At 36.5% G+C, this 19,648-nt stretch overlaps 1 protein-coding gene across 1 annotated transcript in view; it reads right to left on the bottom strand.

Moving 5' to 3' along the window:
- Window positions 1-19,648, bottom strand: part of MOV10L1 (Mov10 like RISC complex RNA helicase 1) — a 30,827-nt gene that overhangs the window by 8,055 nt on the left and 3,124 nt on the right. Inside the window, exons 5-22 of the mRNA XM_054274492.1 lie at window positions 18,459-18,615; window positions 17,941-18,053; window positions 16,953-17,143; window positions 14,779-14,919; window positions 13,667-13,893; window positions 13,340-13,535; window positions 10,699-10,893; window positions 9,251-9,365; window positions 7,757-7,934; window positions 7,079-7,149; window positions 6,612-6,703; window positions 5,702-5,862; window positions 5,141-5,256; window positions 4,021-4,051; window positions 2,732-2,910; window positions 2,081-2,227; window positions 1,181-1,302; window positions 278-377 (exon numbers count right to left, since the gene is read on the bottom strand). Coding sequence (XP_054130467.1) covers window positions 278-377; window positions 1,181-1,302; window positions 2,081-2,227; window positions 2,732-2,910; window positions 4,021-4,051; window positions 5,141-5,256; window positions 5,702-5,862; window positions 6,612-6,703; window positions 7,079-7,149; window positions 7,757-7,934; window positions 9,251-9,365; window positions 10,699-10,893; window positions 13,340-13,535; window positions 13,667-13,893; window positions 14,779-14,919; window positions 16,953-17,143; window positions 17,941-18,053; window positions 18,459-18,615 — 2,532 coding nt within the window. The remainder of the gene's footprint in view (window positions 1-277; window positions 378-1,180; window positions 1,303-2,080; window positions 2,228-2,731; window positions 2,911-4,020; window positions 4,052-5,140; window positions 5,257-5,701; window positions 5,863-6,611; window positions 6,704-7,078; window positions 7,150-7,756; window positions 7,935-9,250; window positions 9,366-10,698; window positions 10,894-13,339; window positions 13,536-13,666; window positions 13,894-14,778; window positions 14,920-16,952; window positions 17,144-17,940; window positions 18,054-18,458; window positions 18,616-19,648) is intronic.

Genomic DNA, 19,648 nt, shown 5'->3' with positions numbered 1-19,648 from the left:
ATATCAAGTATTCTGCTTTCCTTCAAACATTTGTTTGCAAAGAACAGAACACATCCTTTATTGTGGTATCTCCCACACAGACCCAGTCCTCCCAGCACAGATTTGCTCTAGAGGTAAAGAAACTTGCTTAAGTGTTGAGAATTGATATTATGCATGAATAATCTCTATTAAAAAACTCATTACCAGAAAATGGCTGCTTGCACTCTACATAATCCACAAAATATGAAAATAATAAACAAGCTTTTTCCCTTTCAGTAAATGATGTTAAGAGAATTACCTGTCCATCAGCTTCTGAAATCAACCCAATAGGAATGAGACTCTCGGGTTCACTTGCTTGACCTGCCTCATCCAGAATCACATGAGTGAAATGTCCAAGCCTATAATTAAGTAACATTAACCTGAAACAGGGCTGTTTTCAGGTTAGTTCATTCTGCCACCCTGTGGTTGACCTCAGAAATTGTGTTAACATCCTTGTCAAGTGTGCCAGGCAACCCAAAGACACAGAGCAAAGATGGGTATTTCCAGAAGGAAATACAGAAAAAACAATCCCCTAACTTTCATTTATCTTCTTTGATTTCACTTACATACTCTGATATACACAACCTTTAATTAAAGCATTGTAGCAACGTTAAGATAGTTAGAAAAGCTTCCCTTATTCTCAGTATTCCTAAGATATTGAATTAAAACAAGGCACTTGGTACAGCAAAAACAATCCCCAAGCTTTGTTTCTGCCAAACAACTTGAGATAGGAAAGCTTTAGACTGTCCTTTTCCAAAATTAAAATCCAAGTCAGAGACAACCTTGGTTAAAAGAACTGGATATGACAGTTGTTTACAGTTATTAAAGGGGACTTGATAAAAACCAAATACATGGTAATTTTTAGTGTGGCAATCATTTTGAGCCAAAGTGATTGTCAAGAGCAATGTAATTCCCACAGAGGGCAGAGGAGACATTATTGTTTCAAAAATCTTAAACATTTCTCAAGATAATTCTTAAATTTACCATGAGTAAAGTTTCTGCTTAAACATTACTAAAACCAAGTGCTTTGCTCTCTAACACAATACAGGTTCATACAATAAACTATTGAAACAGCCCAAGTTACAGGTGAGACAGTCTGTAAAAGCTCTGGGGTTTGTGTCATTCAGCCACTTCAGTGATACTGCTATCTATGGTACTGTACCGTGTATCTGTTTGATAAAACAATCCTGCACTGCTGCATGTTGTAATTACAATCCTGGACCACAATGCCTTCTGAATATCATCACCATCTTTGCAGTAAGGTTTCACCATGTCATCAATTTGCTGCAGAAAAAAAAAAGTAAAAAAAACTTGTAAAAAAACTGAATAAAAAGGTAAAACAACTTGCCAGCCTAAACCAGAAATTTTAAATGTGAATAGAAAAGCTCTCTGAAAACTATTTTAAAAGCTAAGCAAAACACATAGACTAACACCCATTCATACACCAAAATGAATAATTTAATTTTCATAAGAAAACAGTACATATGCAAGACATCTGTGCTTTATTGTAAGGATCAAAATGGAACTTTTGGCTATTTTATGTACTCATCTATATATACACAAACATATATGTGCATATATACATATACACACACATATGTATATACATACAAATGTATATCTTTATATATACACATTTATATGTAAATTCATATACATATGTATAAATATATATGTATCTATATGAAATGAACCCACAAGGTGTGTGTCCTGCATAGAGATCACAATCCTACTTGCTTACTTTGTGTGCAAGCAGTCTTAACCTGGACTGATAACAAAAAAAACCTAAATGAAACCAAAAATCCCCACCAATGCCTATTTGCTGTTGGTAGAGTAATGCATAGCAAGAAAAAAGTGAAGATCTTATGCTCATACAATCAAATTAAGGATTATGATCAACTTTCCAGTTAATCTTCTGGAAAAGCTGAAGAAATGTAATACTCTGGATGCTAAGCAAACCTAAGCAGCCTCATAGCCACTGAGAGTTAAAATACTAAATCAGTGTTTTAAGGTAAAAATATTTAAATGGAAACCTTAAGTGGCAGGCATCTCTAATATTTACCTCTGCTGACCTGAAGGCAGCATTAACTCGAACCATAGTTCCTGGTTTTAAGAGATTGCTTTGATGCAGTCTCAAGCAAATCAGATCTGTTGCAGCATTTGATGGTGCACACACCAAAATCCGACTGTCTGGCAGAGTAAAGTGTATCTACATTAAAGAAGATATTAAAAAAAAGATTATTGAAGAAGCAGCAGTAGTGGAAACGTTCCCATTTTATTTCACTGAATACAGAACCCAGAGGAGTTCTGCACATGTGTGATTTCCATTCATTCTTTTGCAGCTCAGTAACGCTCCTGCCAATAGTCATGACTAAGTAGTCTCAAACTGAGTGTACCCATAACAGAACTAATTAATGATTATCACATTAATGTACACTGTGCTTCATGAATACATTATGCACTACTGGAATCACAAGGTAAATACTGTTCACTGAAGTTTTAAAGACAAAAAGGCTTGAAAATAAGCCATTCAAAATTTTGTTAAATCCATATGAAGATGGATTTTCCTCCTTTTATGGAGCTATAGAAAATTATTTTAAAAGAGTATTTTGAAAAATACCTTTGGAAAAAAATATGCTGGCACTTACAGAAATACTATAAATGTTCCAACATGGAAAAGACTAGAGATGACTGATTTGTTATTTACTACTACCTGTAAAATAGCTTCAATTACTGTGACTGTTTTTCCAGTTCCTGGTGGTCCAAAGAGAAGATAAGGTGTTGGGCGACATTCACCACTCAGTATCCTTTTCACTGCCAGTTTCTGTTGCACATTCAGCACAGGGTTGAAAAATTCACCATCTCTCTGTTTCAGTGCAGCAGTTTCACCAGCTGTAATCGAGACAAGCATATCTCAGAACCTCACATATATTTTTAATGTAAGTAGATTAAAACAATTCCAATTCACAATATGCTTCTGCACATTTTTTGTTTTCCTTTTGTGGTAACAACCAATGAATTTCTCTAAAATTCCATTTTCATTGAATACCAAGTAGAAAATAAGCCATTCATATTTCTAAAGTGTACTGGCTCTTTATTGAAAAGCAGAAAAGGACCCTGATTACATAACCAAACAATCAATAAAAAATCTGTTCAGTAATTTTAGAATCAAGTTCACTTTCTTGTCCTAGAACAGCAAAACTTGAGAAGCTTCCAGTAACTGGCACTTTGAGAATGGTACCAGTATTACATGATCAGCCCTCTGCTACAACTGCTGGAATTTTTTTTCTTAATCCTGTCTGAATTAGTTTAACTTTAGCTTTCTGCAGTAGAATCTTATTAACCTTTGGACAGAAGTGCATTCTAGGTAATTTCTCAGAAATTCTTAAAAATACTTTTGATAAAAAATGGCATGATCACTCTCCTCTCAGGCATTTCACTAAAATGATATTTAAAGTCATACTTTCAAAAAAAAAGCATAGGAATAATCTGGGATACTTGAAAAAGTTTTAGCATCTTTAGCAAAGCTTTTCCAAAGATGAGAAACAGCATCCCAATAACAAATTGAAAACTCTGAATATGATCCAAAAGTCATGAGTAAATGACTGGGAAACAACTATTTATTTATTACAAAATATATCATCAGATGCTTGCTCCCCCTTCCCCCAAAGTAAAGTGTTCAAAGCCAGCCTGGGTGAACTCTGGGCAACTCAGTCTAGTGGGAGCTGCTCTTGACCGTGGCAGAGAGGTTGGAACTCAATGATCTTTAAGGTCCTTTCCAACCCAAATCATTCTAGATTCTGTGAATTAGAGATGCTTAAGTCATGCACCAACAGCCTCCATAGAAACTTCCTGCTAGTATTTCTAGAATTTGTCTTTAAAGGCAGAGCCTGATTTACTGATGTGATACTTATTATTTAAGCACAGAAAATATACCAAGTTGGCTTTTTTGCAGAGTTACTCTCATCACCTCTGTTATGTTCACCTCCCTTGATGTCATACCTTTTGTCTGTTTGTTCTGCTTTTTTCTGACCTGCAAAGAGAAAGTGAAGATTTAACATAAGATTATAACCTTATGAAGACAGGCAACTATCTTCCCTGATACTTTTGAAGTTGCTAAGCTTTAATTTTTTCCCATTAAATAGAATACCTACTGTTAAGACAGAAAGGTAAGAATAGTAGGAGAAGGTGCCAGGAATTTCCATGTTAAGTTTAAGATTTCCAATACTTTGGCTCTGTTAACATTAGACATTTATTTCATAAATACTCTGCAGGCTCAGATGAGGATTCTGAAGCCACAATTACATAACTTGTTTGCTTCCACAACAGCAGTCAAATTCCAGACCACTTTGAAAGATACATGCATCTTCCTTGGTGGACATGTCCCTTTAGATGGCAGCACAGGAGAAAACTGCTTGTAGGGAATGTGGTGTTGGCAAGGTTCTGGACATCATCTTAAAAATACTGATTCCAAACCAGATTGATTGATTACTCCTTGTTGTAAAGCACAAACTCCAGGTGAAATAATTAGGGAATTAGGAAAAAATCTTGAGTGTAAAGGTGGTGAAGTACAGGTTATGCAGACACTGAGAAAATTCTAGACAAAAAAAAGAGAAATGCTGGCACATGCCCCCAAGCTGACTTGATTTAGTGCTGGTGACAGTCTTGCTTCAAAAAGGAAAGAGAATTAGGCAGCCTCCAAAAGTCCTTTCTACATTTTACTAATATATTATAAGTGGCAGCTAAGCCTGGGTAAATCTACTCAGAAAAGGATGATTTTTCTTCTATTACAAAATTATTTCCTGCCACATTGACTGGACTTACATATCTACTCAACAGTAGCTATGAAAACTAGTCTAAGGCAAATCTGACAATTTCCACCACAATCACACATTTTTTTAATATGCACTTTCCATTTGGTAAGCTCTATAGTATCAGCTGTCATAAAATCTCCCATCTCCAGGCAGCAAACAAAAACTTCTGTCATTAGAATGCAGCAGAATACAACTTTGATTCTTTGATACTCCATTATTCAAGTCCCTTCTGGCAATAGCTGTACAGTAAGTATCTGGTACCCATCTGAATGAAGGAACAGTTTAAGGAACATTTACAGAATAGTTACCTTACTTTCCTGCAGTGAAGGTTGTTTAAGGCCATCATCAACAGCACAATACTCTGTAGCATTCTGGGTCTTGATAGCTTGTGGTGATTGTAACACAAGTCTTTCTGGAAATAACACTAAATAAAGCGGAGAAAAAGAAAGTAGAGAAATTTCAAACAAACACTTTGCATGTTTCACTGATTAATTTTACTGTTGATATATCAGGTTAGTCTGAGCTGCCAAAATTGGTTTATAAGAACTAAGGTGCTATAATGTTAAGTTCACATGCATTGTTCAACTCAACCATGGAACAGGAAATCAGTGGTTTTTAATAAACTCTGAGGTAATACAAAGCACGGCCATTTCACTGGCTATCATTATAGCAGTATGCATGATTCCTACATTTCTTGTTGGCTCTAACAGTTCACAAAGTTTGCTTCCTATCCTCCTGCCTGTGACGGCCAACAGATGAAATAATTTTGACAAAACCTTCTACACATTCAGTATTGTTTTTTCTTCTTAAAAACCAAACCAAAACAAAAAGCCCCTAAGGCATGGAAAACTCCTGTAAGAACAAATTACAATGCATTCTTCCCAGTATGGCCTGATGTGAAAGCAATAAAATCCACAGAACTCTGCACAAAGAAACCCCTCTAGACAGCTTAACAGTCAAATGAAATGTACCTTTTTCACCCAGGTACACAGCTTGCTGAATGGCCAACTGGCATCGCCTGCTAGGAATACTGGAACCAGAATACAGATTTGTAATTAAAGTAAAAGCTTACATTTCCATATACTGTGAGAGCACACTCCTAGGAGTTACCTGGTACTTTTTACTGTGCATAAAAATAAAGGTTTTATATAAAAATGTATGTTTTTTAAAAAAAGAATCTACTGAGAAATATGTTGCAGAGGTATAAACAGCTTAGCTATGAAAAATATTGACACATATAGTCTCTGGCTTTTCAGTGATACAAAGATAGCCTGGTGTTCAACACTTTCAAGGAAGTTCTTTGCAAGGCTGAATTTACAGAGAAGATTTATTATATAACTCCAAACAGGTAACAACATCCCATGAATTAAACAAAAGTATAAAAGAATGGGAGATTATCACCAGCTACTTTTACTTCCTGCATAGCCTTGCAGGCATATTAGTACATTAAAAAAACAAAAACAAAACCAAACCACCCAAAACCTAAGAAAAATACCCCCAAACACCCCACCTCATCCCTCCCCATTTTTCTATCTGGCATTGGTGTGGCTATCTAGAAATGATTAAGATAACAACTCTTTGGACACTTGTACAGTTAAAGTCTTTTAACCATGAATATGGTGGCAAAGGTGGGTTGAGGAAAAGAAGTGAAAAACTTGGCAAGATCTTAACTATGTATTTCTCTGTGTCCACCAAAATAAACAGCTGATGGTCATATTTTAAAAGTCATTTTACTAGAGGAATCATTAAACACAGCTTTCTGGAAGCTTATAAAAACACCTGCAATGAACAAATTCCACATCCATGGGCTCCAAGTTGTAAGCACATTCAAAGTCAGCATTAACCTTAAGAGTAACATCATCTTCACATATCTGTTACAAAGATAAAAAAAGTCAGGATACTGATGAAGATTTAGTACTTTAAACATAAAAAAGCACCTCTGAAAGTACTTAACCCCCCACCAACTCCAAAATGTAAATCTAGATTTACCTACTAACAACAAATTACATATCTAGATTATGTTAAAAGTGCTTTCAGAGCAGGCAAAGATTATAACCTCAAAAGAATATGGAAGCCAGAGTTATCAAAAATACAAAAAAATACAAAATCACCATTCCAAATATAGATAGAATAAACCTATCTTCTCAGAAGTCAGGTTAAAATAGTCTCTAATTCCAGGAATTGCAAGCTTCCCCTATAAAACCCATGGACCATGGTTTTTTCAAGAGGAGAAACACTTTGCTTACCTCAGAGACATAGGCAATGTACTCTATTATATGATCTGAGTAGACCTGACTTTTCAGTATCACCTTATCACCTAATTGAAAACAAAGTTAAAAGGCAAAATACTGTTACAAGTAATAGCAACGTTTTCACTGCAGCATGTAATTTCTCCTTCCCTCCTGCATGTTTAAACTAGGAATTTGGAAGAGGCTAACTTCAGCAAAGTTGCTGCATCCATCAGTACTGTTTTGAAATGCCATATGTAGTTGCATAGTATAAAAGGTATCTAGTATTGATGTCATCAGACAACACCTCTTGAAAACACTATCTTGTATATTACTTGAAATTCTAAATTTAATTTTAGCTGCTTTCCCAGTCTTTTTGCTACACTTATTGCTTTTTAAGCTATTACTACATTGCACAGTTTATTTTTGCTGAAAGCCTCACTGATTATTGTAAAAGAAAAATCCTAAAGTGCTGAAACATCTGTAAGAACAGACACATGCAATGCTGCTTCAGATAGCAGCCACTGTAAGACTGAGACACTAACATAGTGTCCTTGAGTCCCCTGTAGCCTAAATGAATAAGTTTGTGCTCAAACATCTGAAAGACTTCTTTAAACAAATGAATAAACAATACAGTTTGCATTGTGAAAACATAGATCAACATGCCATTTGACTTTATCTCACATTCATTTCTACCTGGAATCAGGCGAGGTCTTCCCTCTTCTACTCCTGGCACTTCCAGCACTAACAAGTTCCCATTCCTTTTTAAAGTAACCCCACTCATGTAGTAATCTTTTAAATCCATTTCTGCTTTGATCTCTTCAAGCCATAAAAGAGTAGAAAAGTTTGCTTTATAATTATCTAGATTAAGACGCTGAAAAAAAACCCCAGAAGACATTATTGTTGTACACTAAGATATAGAATCCACTACTGCTAACATTAAACAAAACACTTCTTGAGACAGACTGCACAGCAACTGGGTTGCCACATAGGATACCTAAATACATGCATCCATATACTACATAATATTTTAAACCTCCTTAACAGCCAAAATGAGATTAGTATAGTCCTTGAGCTCAAATACAATAGCCCCTCAGCTAATGAGTTAACCAAGCCTCTCCCTACTACAGCAGCAGTTTCACCATCTGGATTCAGGGGCAGTCTACAGACTGAGTTCTAGGCTCAGTTTATGCCCAGAGAGCAAAAAATCTAAACAGATGGACAGAGACAGCTGAAAAGAGTCATGTCAGTCTTGGCCCTGGCTGATGATCATGCAACTTACGGCGAGCTCAAAGAACCTCAATTTTCTCCCTCAGAGCTTAACGAATCTCACTGCAGAGGTATTCTCCAACAGCACCAACTTCTATCTAAGGTTAGGGTGTGGTTAAAAAAAGTAACCATTAATGGCAGGTCTTCACTGTAAAATTATTATAAACACTACAAAGCTTTATCTTCCTTTTTGAGAGAGGATGTCTAACCTACTAACTTAATACTGTGATCCCAAGTTTAATGTGAGAGGTTTAGTCAGCAGACAATATAGCCTCTTACTTTATAATTAAGTGTCAGCTCCAGTTTATAAGTACTTAAAATTTATAAAAACATGTGAGCTGCAGCCATATTCTGACCAGAAATCAGAGCAAAGTTTTGGAGAAGGAATCATTGTAGTACTCTTGTTAAGACTTTATAGCTTTTTGGGGGGTGTTTTATATGTATTCTGAAACTGCTATACTTGTCGGAAGAATTTGAACAAGATTTAGTGAATTACATCTGAAGATGTTTACAAAAACAATTTTTAACAATCAGAAAAGAATCCTCTGTTATTGCAGTAATTCAAGAGATTGCGATTTTCTGTGAAATAACAACTTTCCTGACATCTCAAAAAACCCCTTCCAGTGATGCCTAAAAAGTGAGAATACAGAGAAATCTTCGTTCAGCTTCTGTGATATCCGCCCCCAATACACTTCAAGTCTCTTTTCAGATTTTCCCATTTATGCTTTTGTAAGCTTGGATTCTGTAACATACTGAAACCCATGGAAGTTATGGGATCCAAACTGAAGTTTAAGTCTACCTGACAAGTGTTATGTCATCTTCTCTTACACTAAGGACTATACATTCTTCCTAAGTTAAAGGTGCTTGAACAAAAACACCCTATCAAAAAATATTTTTTATATAAAACCTACACTTACATACCTCTGCTAGGAGGGGCTGAAAGGTCAGTATGTCTAATTGCTGCTCCACACATTTTCTTAACTCATCTGGTATGGTAAAATGCGGGAGAAAGTTTGAACACCACCTTCTCTTATTTCTAAAATGAAAATGTACAACATAACATTTAGCTTGCTTAAGTAATGTATGTAAAAAACAGCTGATTAACATGCCACATCACTAAGACTATAAACACACACACAACAGACTAGTGACTCCTTCAAAGGGACAACTGAGAAGTTTGTTATACTGGGAAGAAAGGTAAGCGATCTTATGAAAATGCTCCTTGACGCTATAGGGAAAAAATGCACATGGCCAAAGCTCAATTGAAGGTGAAGCTGTCCAGTACTGTGGGAGACAACAAAAATGTTTTAAAAATATGCCAACAGCAAAAAGTACTATTGGCCTATTACAGGATGAGGATGGTCACCTCACACACAGGGACACAGACAAAGTTGAGATGTTTAATGCTTTCTTTGCCTCTGTCCTCAACATCAATGAGGGGCTAAGGGAGTGTCAGTGCCCTTAGCTGGAGAGTCATGACTGAGAACGATAAACTCCAAGTTGAACCTGAACTTCTGCAGGATTTGCTGCTCCTGCTGGATTGCTGTAAGTCTATGGGACCTGATGGTATTCATCTGAATACTCAAAGGCCTGGTTGATGTCATCACAAGACAGTAAAGCTTTAGATACCGTGTCTCAGAGGATCCTTCAGGACAAAATATCCAGCCCACAGCTGGACAAACACATAATGTGACAGTGAGCAGCTGGCTCACAGGTTGGGCATAAAGGGTTACAGTGAAGGGGGTGACATCTGACTGGTGACCTAGTGGGGTTTCACTGGGCTCCACCTTAGGGCTAGTTTTCTTCAGCATCCTCTCAGATGACTTGGAAGCCACATTTGAAGGTATGCTGAGTAAGTCTGCCAATGATACTAAATAGGGAGGAGCTGAGGACTTCCTCAGATGCAGAGCAGTGCTGAAGAGAGACCTACATCAATAAGAAAGATGGACAACCACCAACAAAAGTTTTGAATGAAAGATGGGAGACATTAGTCAGATGTAGACATTAAAGTTGTGTAAAGAATTAAGAAGCTTATTATCTCAGAAAACTATTCTCAGTATCTAATTTTTTCCATAATAACACAATTGTTACTAAGTAGATAAGAAACAGTGCTTTATCTTATTACCACACTACACATTAGAAATTCTGTTTGAAAAACCTACAAAGAAATCAAGCAGTTAATTACTAAACAACCTCTTCTATCAGAAACGTCCACAACCATCTTGTTTACAATATACACGTGCATATGCAAAAACATGTAGAGATTCTCCCAGTTTCACATTTTCTTTCTCAGCATTACAAAACAGATATAACAATACCAAACAGAGCAGTGTTGGGTAAGTATTATTTTATGCTCAAAGTGACAGTACCTTTTTTGTTTAGGGGCAGCCACTGTTGTCTTCCTTAGCTGAGAATCTGGAATATTTTTAGGCTTTCCTGGAGAATAAGGTTGTACAGGTGCTATAAGTAATTCTTCTTCATTTGTTACAGTGGCTTCAACATAGCGGCCAACAGTAAAATCAGAAAAGCCAAGCAGCAGGAGCTCTTTACTGTACCCATGAATCCTTCAAGTAAACAGAAGTTATCTTCTTAAAACCAACATGGTCACACTTCATTTTCCCCAGCCATGAGATAAAATATCATTTCAGTTATATATGAGAATTGCTAATTTAGGGTAATTCGTCAATGCTCCCCCACGTCAAGTTCAATCCAGGTATCCCAAAAAATTAAAAAAACCCACCCACCCCACTCAACCAAAAATACCAACTCAAAACCCCAGCAAAAAATCTCAACCCCACAATTTCATCAAAATCTTGGGTAAAATGCAAAATCCCTCCACTCAACCTACTAGGGCATAGAATTAATACTTCTGTTACAAGGAACATCTTGGAATTACTGCTACTGCAAAAGAAGACCCAAACAAGTCCAACAGAGGAACCTGAAGCAAATCCCTTCACTGTCTGCAGTAACTGCTCTGCAGCACCTTGTGAAAGGCTACTCAGAACTGAACCCTAACTTAAAGACATGAACGGAGAAAGCAGGAAAAATCCTTTAAATCTGGAAAACATACTTTATATGCGCAAGTGTTGCTTGGGCAGTGACACATGGGACAAAAACAGGAGGTTTGTTCAGATTGGTTTTTATGAAACCTAAGCACTGCTACAGTGCAATTCCCTAACTACATGGTCCAACACTGCTACCAAGTGATAGAAACAAATGCATCCAGAAGAATTCCAGCTTACCTTCTCTTTGGTAGGAAAACCACTTTTGCCAACTAAGACCATCTGCTCAGGTTAAAACTATATCCTGGTTTTCTCTGACATAAAAACTCAAAATAGACACCAAACTGTCCAAATTTATGGTCTACATTTGCAGTCTCTCTGGCCTCTTAAGTGGCCAGCAAACCCAGTTAACCCTTGTTAACTTCATGCTGCAGCCTCCCATGAAGCTTTGTGTGGCTTATTCTGTATTCTTAGAAGACTCTAAGACTTTGTGTCTTTTATGGCTTTACAGCGAAATATAAATCATCCTTTCTACATGTCTATCCCCATGAAGGCAAGCCATGCCTGCAGCTCTATCTTTCAAACTAGAGCTAAATCATCCTCCTAAGAAATTTTTTACCCTTTTACTTCACTATTTAAAATGAGAAGTAGTGTGAATATTATTGCAGCATTACTTCAATGAATGAAACCTTATTTTCCTCTGTCCAACTATTCCTTTACCATCCTAGGAATTAATGGCTGTGGAACACAAAGTCTGTAGAGCTACAGCTGGAAGTGAGTGAAAGTTACACAAATGTAATACTCCTACTTGAATGCAGGAGCTCCCACAAAGCCACTTTCCATTCTTAACTAAATGAAGAAGGTATTTTGTGCAGCTGAGTATTTTTTGTTTTTCAGGGGTTTTCTAAGATTTGCAAACCACTTCCTCTGTGAATTACACCTTCAGTGAAGAAAGCATTTTCTTTTCCATTTCAGCATACATAACTTGAATTTCCCATCACAGAACAAGAAAACTTGAGATCAGGGCATGTAGCAATATGAGATACTAAAGACTAGAAGAAATGCATCAGACATAACAGAGGAAATTTGCATTAGCTCTAGTGCTCATGGAGCAATGGATTTACTACTAAGAATATATCCATTTGCAGGCATTATCCTCACCTCACTGTGTCATTTTAGAGATGCAACCTACTCCCACTCATATTGTTTCATTAGCTACTACAATTTTCTTTCAATAAAAATTCAGAATCAAGCAGTGAAATGGTAACTACTTTCAGAGTCACATACATTTCCAGATGCTTTGCTAATATGTATTGGCTTACTTTATACTACACCATGTGCCTGTTTTGACTGTGGTAGTGTTAATTTTCTTCATAGTAGCTAGTATGGGGCTGTGGCTTGGATCTGTGCTCAAGAGTGTTGATAGCACAGGGATGTTTCTACAGTGTTGAAAAAGGCTTGCACAGAGTCAAGGCCTTTTCCCCTTCTCATACTGTCCCACCAGTGAGGAGTCCAGGGGTGCACAAGGAGTTGGAAAGGGACACAGGCAGGACAGCTGACACCAACTGGATATTCCACAGCATAGGGCATCATGCTCAGTACATAAAGCTGGGGGAAGGAAGAAGGGAGGACATTCTGAGTGACAGCATTTGTCTTCCCAAGTCACCATCATGTGTGATGGAGCCGTGCTGTGCTGGGGATGGCTGAACACCTGTCTGCCCATGGAAGTGAATGTATTCCTTGTTTTACTTTGCTTCTGATAGTGGCTTTTGCTTTACCTTATCAATTCTCTTTATATCAACACATGAGTTTTCTCACTTTTACTCTTCCCATCGTCCCCACAGTCCCACTGGAAGAAGTGAGCAAGCAGCTGAATGGGGATCAGCTGCCAGCTGGGGTTAAAGCACAACATGCCAAGAAGAAAACTGCTCAGAAACAGAACTGCTAAGTCTATTTTCATTACTTCCTGGCATTGTATTGGTTAGAAATAATGGAAAGAAATACTTACACAGCTGTGCATATGATCACTATGGATATTTTTTCACCTGGTGCTATCACAATTTCTGGAGTAATATTGCTGTGCTTAGTTGGTTGCTCCACATGGTCTTTTTGTTCACTTTCTCCATTTTGCATATTTTCATCTTTCACCAAGGAATTGTTTTCCTTTGTCCTTGATAAATTTGTATCTTGAAAATTAATTCCTTCTGGAGTAAATGTATAACAATAAACTTTGTTATCACAATTTCTATTGCTAACACAGGCAAATCTTCTCAAACAAACCTACTGGTCTCCTGAGGAGCTAACATTCAGCACTCAAACACTCATTTCACTGTACCTGGAATGACTCCATTCTTCATAATGGATGTATGGTTCAATGACTCACATGTTGTTCCTTCACTGTTGTTAAATGAATTAATTGCAGCTTTTGAGAGGTTTTCTTGATTTATTGGAAAAGATGGACTGTTTTCACAGTTTTGAGGAATCTCAATACTGAATTGCTTGTCTTTCACCCATCCTGCTAATCTGCAGCTGATTAAGGACTGTGGTATGCTCCCTTTATTCCTAGAAGTAGTTATTTGATTAGTTACATAATTAAGTGCAGGGTGAATGTTCTTGAGAAGTTTATTTCTACCTGAAGTCAAATCCAATTGTCTGCAGCAGGTTAGTTCCCCTTATTTCATAACTGCTATCAGAAAGAAATTGCACTGCTGCTTCTAACTAATGAGGACCAGAACCTCTGCTTTATGTTAATATTTCTAGGTTGCATCAACTACCATATAAAGCATCTACAAATACCATGTGTAATATAAACAATGGGAGCCCAAAGTTCATCATTGGGTAACCACCTCTGAGGAAAGAACACAGAATAACAAAGAATGGATATGCAGGTTTGGCTTCATTTAAGCCTTGAGGCCCAGATGTGAAAAAAACCCCACACACAAACAACTCCAACCAACCAACCCCCCCAAAAACCCCCACCACCAAAACAAAACCCTCCTAAGGATACACTGACATAGTTCTTCAGCATCCAAGTTCACAAAAAAAAGAAAAAAAAACAGAAAAAAAAAATCTGTTCTGCTTTTAATACACAAATATGCAACAGTCCTCTTGTTCTAAGATTTTGAAGATGGCAGAGTATCTGCAGCTTAAGTTAAACACACAGTAAAAGCTGTTGCTTCAATCCTTGCTCTAGGAAGGATTTTACTAGGATTGAAAAGAGATACAGAACTGGAGAGTCTCAAAACACTGTCTGCAAGATAAATGCTCAGTATCAAAAAGGCTATCCTACAGACATGAAATTCAGTGTGAATTTAATTCCATAGTATCTGGAGGTTATTAAATAACACAAACCACAAGGCTCAACTAGAAGAGACTTCTGAATGTAAAACAGGTTAACAGATAGAGTGATAGAAATAAAGAAATCTTCAAACAATCAGAAAGGCTTACTCTATCCAGACCATCATTCTTTTAGATTCCCCCTGCTTCAGAGTTCCAAAGTCAGTCATTCTTGATACTTTCAACTCTCCTTTGTCTCTCATTATGTCTTCATAAGGTTCATCCACATTACTTTCATTAGAGTGAGACTGTCTGCAAAAATAATTTTAAGTAGCAGTTTTTAAACACTAATAGCCTCAGGAAATATTTTTGACTCAGCACAAGTTCAGGAAACTATACCAAGGCACAGTCACAATATTTAGAAACAAGCAGGTGAGATAGTTCATTTGTTTTCTCAGCCATTTATACTTCCGAGAAAATTAGATTAAGTAATTTAAGCAGCAACAAGTCTTTTGTCAGCAGCACAGTAAACCAGCATAAAACTTTGGATGCAAGACTAAAATGATTGGAGGAGTTAACAAATCCCTGCTAAAGAACTAAATCAAATGGTGAGTGAAGGAATTTCATTTTCATGGTTCTCTTTGGGAGCTGAACAAAGACACAACAAAGAGCAGCTCCTTAGCAAGAGTCATCATTAGCACTGCAGCTAAGAGATAAAATGACTAGACTGAAGTGTTTCACCCTATGCACTTCTGCTTACTGTTCCTATCTGATATCAGCAAGCTGAGGACAAAACTAACAAACAGCTGAAAACCAAAGATTAGCCTTGAAAACTTTTATTACACATAACTAAGGAAAAAGGCCTATGAAACCATGCATGTGCTCTTTCCTGTCTGAAACACTGAGCACAGGTCTAAACTCTTGGTGTCTTCTACCTGTAAAACAAATTTCCACATAGTTCCTATTCTGTACTTAAGAAACTATCAATTTAGATAAAGTGGCATGGAAATAATTTAGAAATATTTTAATAATCTCACTAATATGTACACACCCTCATTAATCCTGAGTTATCTGACATACTGAAGTAGAAAATGAGTCAACTGCTTTTCATTAGCTGTATCAATTTACTAGTCAAGCCCACTAGATGTCTCCCACTGCAGCCTAAACTGCAGTTTTTGATATGGTAGATGTACACTAAACCTGAGAAATCAACCCTAAGGTCTACTTTTGTAATTTGGCTTCAGTAATAATTTTCTATATAAAATGCATAATTAAAAATAGGTGCAACTGGAAAAAACAAATTATGAACAATTCGTACTGTTTTGCAAAATCATGTAAACACTTCAAGTTTCATTTAGGTGCAACTTACTATATCTGTTATCTCTAGAGAAAACAAAACAGCTTATATCATTCTTTGTAGATCCTTTGAAGACACATATATGGCCATATGGCCTTGGCTAAATTTCCTAGAGATCTCCCAAAGATGATGTCTGAAAGATATCAGAATGTCCTTTTGCTCTCCCCTTGGACTTTCCAACTGACAATTTATTTTTGGCCAGCAGAGTTAAACTATGTAATCCTGCCAAGACCTCAGCATGGAAAGTGATTTTACAGTTAAAATATCAATTTATTCAGGTGGTAACTGTGTGTTTCACAGTACAGACACTTAAACTCCAAAGTCAAATTCCAGATCTTTGCTGAGGTCCGTTATTGACCTGTTGCCCATTTTACTTTTGTGTAGTTATTTTCCTTAAGTTTTATTTCTTCTCCGTACTGAGGCTCACCTACTTTTTTCAACCTCTTCTGCAGTGTATCCAAATCCTCCTCATACCACATTTAACATCTAAAGGCCCTGCAGAACCTCTCAGATCAATACTTGCAGGTTGAATTAATCCATTATTTAGACCATGAAACTTTTCCTTTTAGGACAGATATCTGAACAATCACTGTAACTTGAGACAAATAGATTAAAGAAACATGTATTTTATATGAATTTTGCTGTGATTTGTTTTCAAACAGTGTAGTCCCTACTAGAGGAGCACAATGAACTTGGCATTTTACTAACATACATAAAAAACTCCTTCCCTGCCTAGCAATATCCCTGAGAGCAGCTGCTACTTGTTTTGCTTCTCTAGTAGCACTCATGTTCCCACCTTCTGGAAGGAGATAAAAACCCAAACAAGGGCCAAACCATCTCATGCTCTGATTTTACCAATGGTCTATTATGCCTTCTAGTCACCTAGGGAAATAGTCACAGTATTTCTTGCTGAACAGATGCAATAAAATGTCAAGTACATAGCTACACCAGGTCTCTAACTGCTAAAAAGAGAACAAAGTAATGTTACCCATCCTGGCTGACTGGCACCAAGCAGAGAGCTCTCCAAACGTAACAGGACTGGCTGCTCTCCACCACAATCGTGTTCACTAGATCATGTCTCCGAGGTAGGTAGCCATCAGGAAGTCTCAGTGAATCCAAAGTGAAAAATATACTGTCATCTATTGTCCCAGCTCTGCCACAGATGCTGGAAATGCGAACCTGTAATTGTTTGTATTCACTGTCACTTGATATTATCTGTTTAAACTAACACACATACTATTTTTCACCTGAAGCAGCCCTTCTAGCATCAAGAAAAATGCATTCTGAAATTTCAGTTATTCATAGGAGATAAACACAGAGCCCTAACCCAGAATCACTGTGCCTGCTTTCAGATTTAGAAGAGTAAAGAAACACAAGTGCTTCACATAAGCATTAAGTTCCACTGAAGTGCATGCTACATGACACTAGACTTAACCATGACACCTTTCTTGTGACATGTCAACTTAACTAATTAATACTTCCATACTAGCAGTAATGAAACAATTTTTCCCCTATGCTTGATGTGCAAATATTCAATATATAGAGTTAAGACAAAGACAATAAACCACAAACCTAGCATAGCATATGCATTACCAGAGCAAACAAATGTTTTCATTAAAATAAAAAGAGACGACTGTGGTTGTTTTTAAGCTGAAACACCTGAATAAATTAAACTTAATAAATTGCCAATCATGACACATCCTCATTATAACTAATAGCAAGAATTCAAACCAGCAATTCATAATAGTTAAGTTAGTAACTCTTTCTGTTCAATGAAAGTTATGTATGCATTTTCAAAATTATTATTTTAAACAAAATTATTTTACACACATGCTCTAAACGGATGAATTAATACATTTTATCTTTCAATTAAAGATGTTTTATAGAAGATCTACCAATATTTGTAACTGAAACCAATTTGAAACCCCACTTCACCCAGGATTCCTATTGCCAAAAACAATGTGCAGAACATTTACCTTGTTTACTTGTTTATACCTCAAAGGCCTTACAGCAACTGCCTCAGTCTTCCATGTTGTCGAGTTAATATAATATTTAGCTTGCACCCAGTCCCCTTCACAAGGTTTGAAATCTATACAAAACAGAACATTTCTCAAGGTTAATTACTATTGATACCATTTACACTACTCCACTACAGAATTAGTGCAAGTTAAATAAAAGCCAGAACAATGCATTATTCAGACCCACTGAGTCCAAAGTTTTCTTTGCTGTCCTTTGCTTTGCAGGTTGTGGCAAACTACATAGGAGATGCAAGTTGAAAAATCCACCTGCTAACATGTAACTTATGCTTAAATGCAGGCTGTGCTCAGTGAGAATGCACAGGCAGATTTCTCCATCCATGCCTGGCTGTTTCACTATGTTTCACTGCATATTCCATTAGAATTTATTTGGGATGACAACTGCAAGTTTGTCAGAAGATATTTCTATTGTGTACACAAAATTATTAAGAAAGAGGAAACAAGAAGTCCCTACACACCTTCCCAGACGTTTTGCATTGCAAAGTATGTATTCTGATTAATATAGCCACCATCCACAGAGAGAGAGGTAATACTGCCAATTAATGTTTTCTGATTTAGTTCAGAGGCATCATAAGTAGGACTGGACTCTTCTTGGGTACTCTGGATGGTGTCTACCTATTAATACAAAAATAACCCAAACATTTAAACAGTTGACACTTAGAATTAAATACATATTCCTACAATAAATATACAAAATTTCAATTGCTAATGGAGACAAAGCTTCTTACTACACAATTACTTACTATAGCTGTTACTTTTTGGACACAAAAAGAGTAAATAATAAACAGTAACTTCTCTTTTAAAGAGAAACTCTAAAACTTCTCTTTTAAAGAGCAATGCATACTGCAGTACTGACAACTGCTAAAATTACATGCTGATTTTTCAAACTTTCTCATACCTCCCTTGCTCTAGGTCTACTTAAGATTTTTCAATTGACAGGAACACCATATCCAGCAATCTGTCTGTACAAAACTGGAAGTAGAAAATGACTATTTCAGAAAGCAAAAAATATGTTTTCAAGATGGTATTTATAAACACTACATGTATTTATATACAGACTGACCCTGTCACTTTCTAGTAATTTGATTAAGAAAACCCCTAGAGCAGCTTCTAACAGACTCTTCATATCACCACCTCAGATATAAGTTTACTGAAGTCTGATCCAATCTGAAGCATACTATCATACTAAATTTTATGATTTATTTTGTTGAACATAATGCTTACCATTTGCAATAGTAATGAATAGTGTAAGTCCACCTATACTTCTGAGGTTTGTAAACACTAGTTGATTATAAATAGCTATTTTGTTTTTAGCCAATACTGTTTTATTGCATTAAAAGAGTTACTATTACATAATACTTGACAACATGAAAAGTTACTGTAAAAAAATTAAAGGAAAATCTATACTTTGTTCCAGTCTGACAGATGTATCTTCCCATTCACTAGGAAGATCTAAGAATATCAAACTTTCTCCAAAGTGCTCTTTATGGCTTCATTTGGATAGAACACGAATAAGCAAACTGTTCCTCAGAATATTAGTACATTGACACTTCATGCAAACTACACATGCACTTACACTTGAAAGTAATTTGTAGACCTAAAGAAATGTTTTTAAGACATGATAACACCTTAAAACTCCCAACATACA

This window comes from Melozone crissalis, unplaced genomic scaffold (assembly GCF_028551555.1).
Source record: "Melozone crissalis strain CALT ecotype California unplaced genomic scaffold, PUWL_Pcris_2 ptg000004l_1, whole genome shotgun sequence".
Taxonomy (NCBI): domain Eukaryota; kingdom Metazoa; phylum Chordata; class Aves; order Passeriformes; family Passerellidae; genus Melozone; species Melozone crissalis.
The sequence above is the reverse complement of the archived record's forward strand: the minus strand, read 5'-3'. Positions and strand labels throughout refer to the sequence as shown.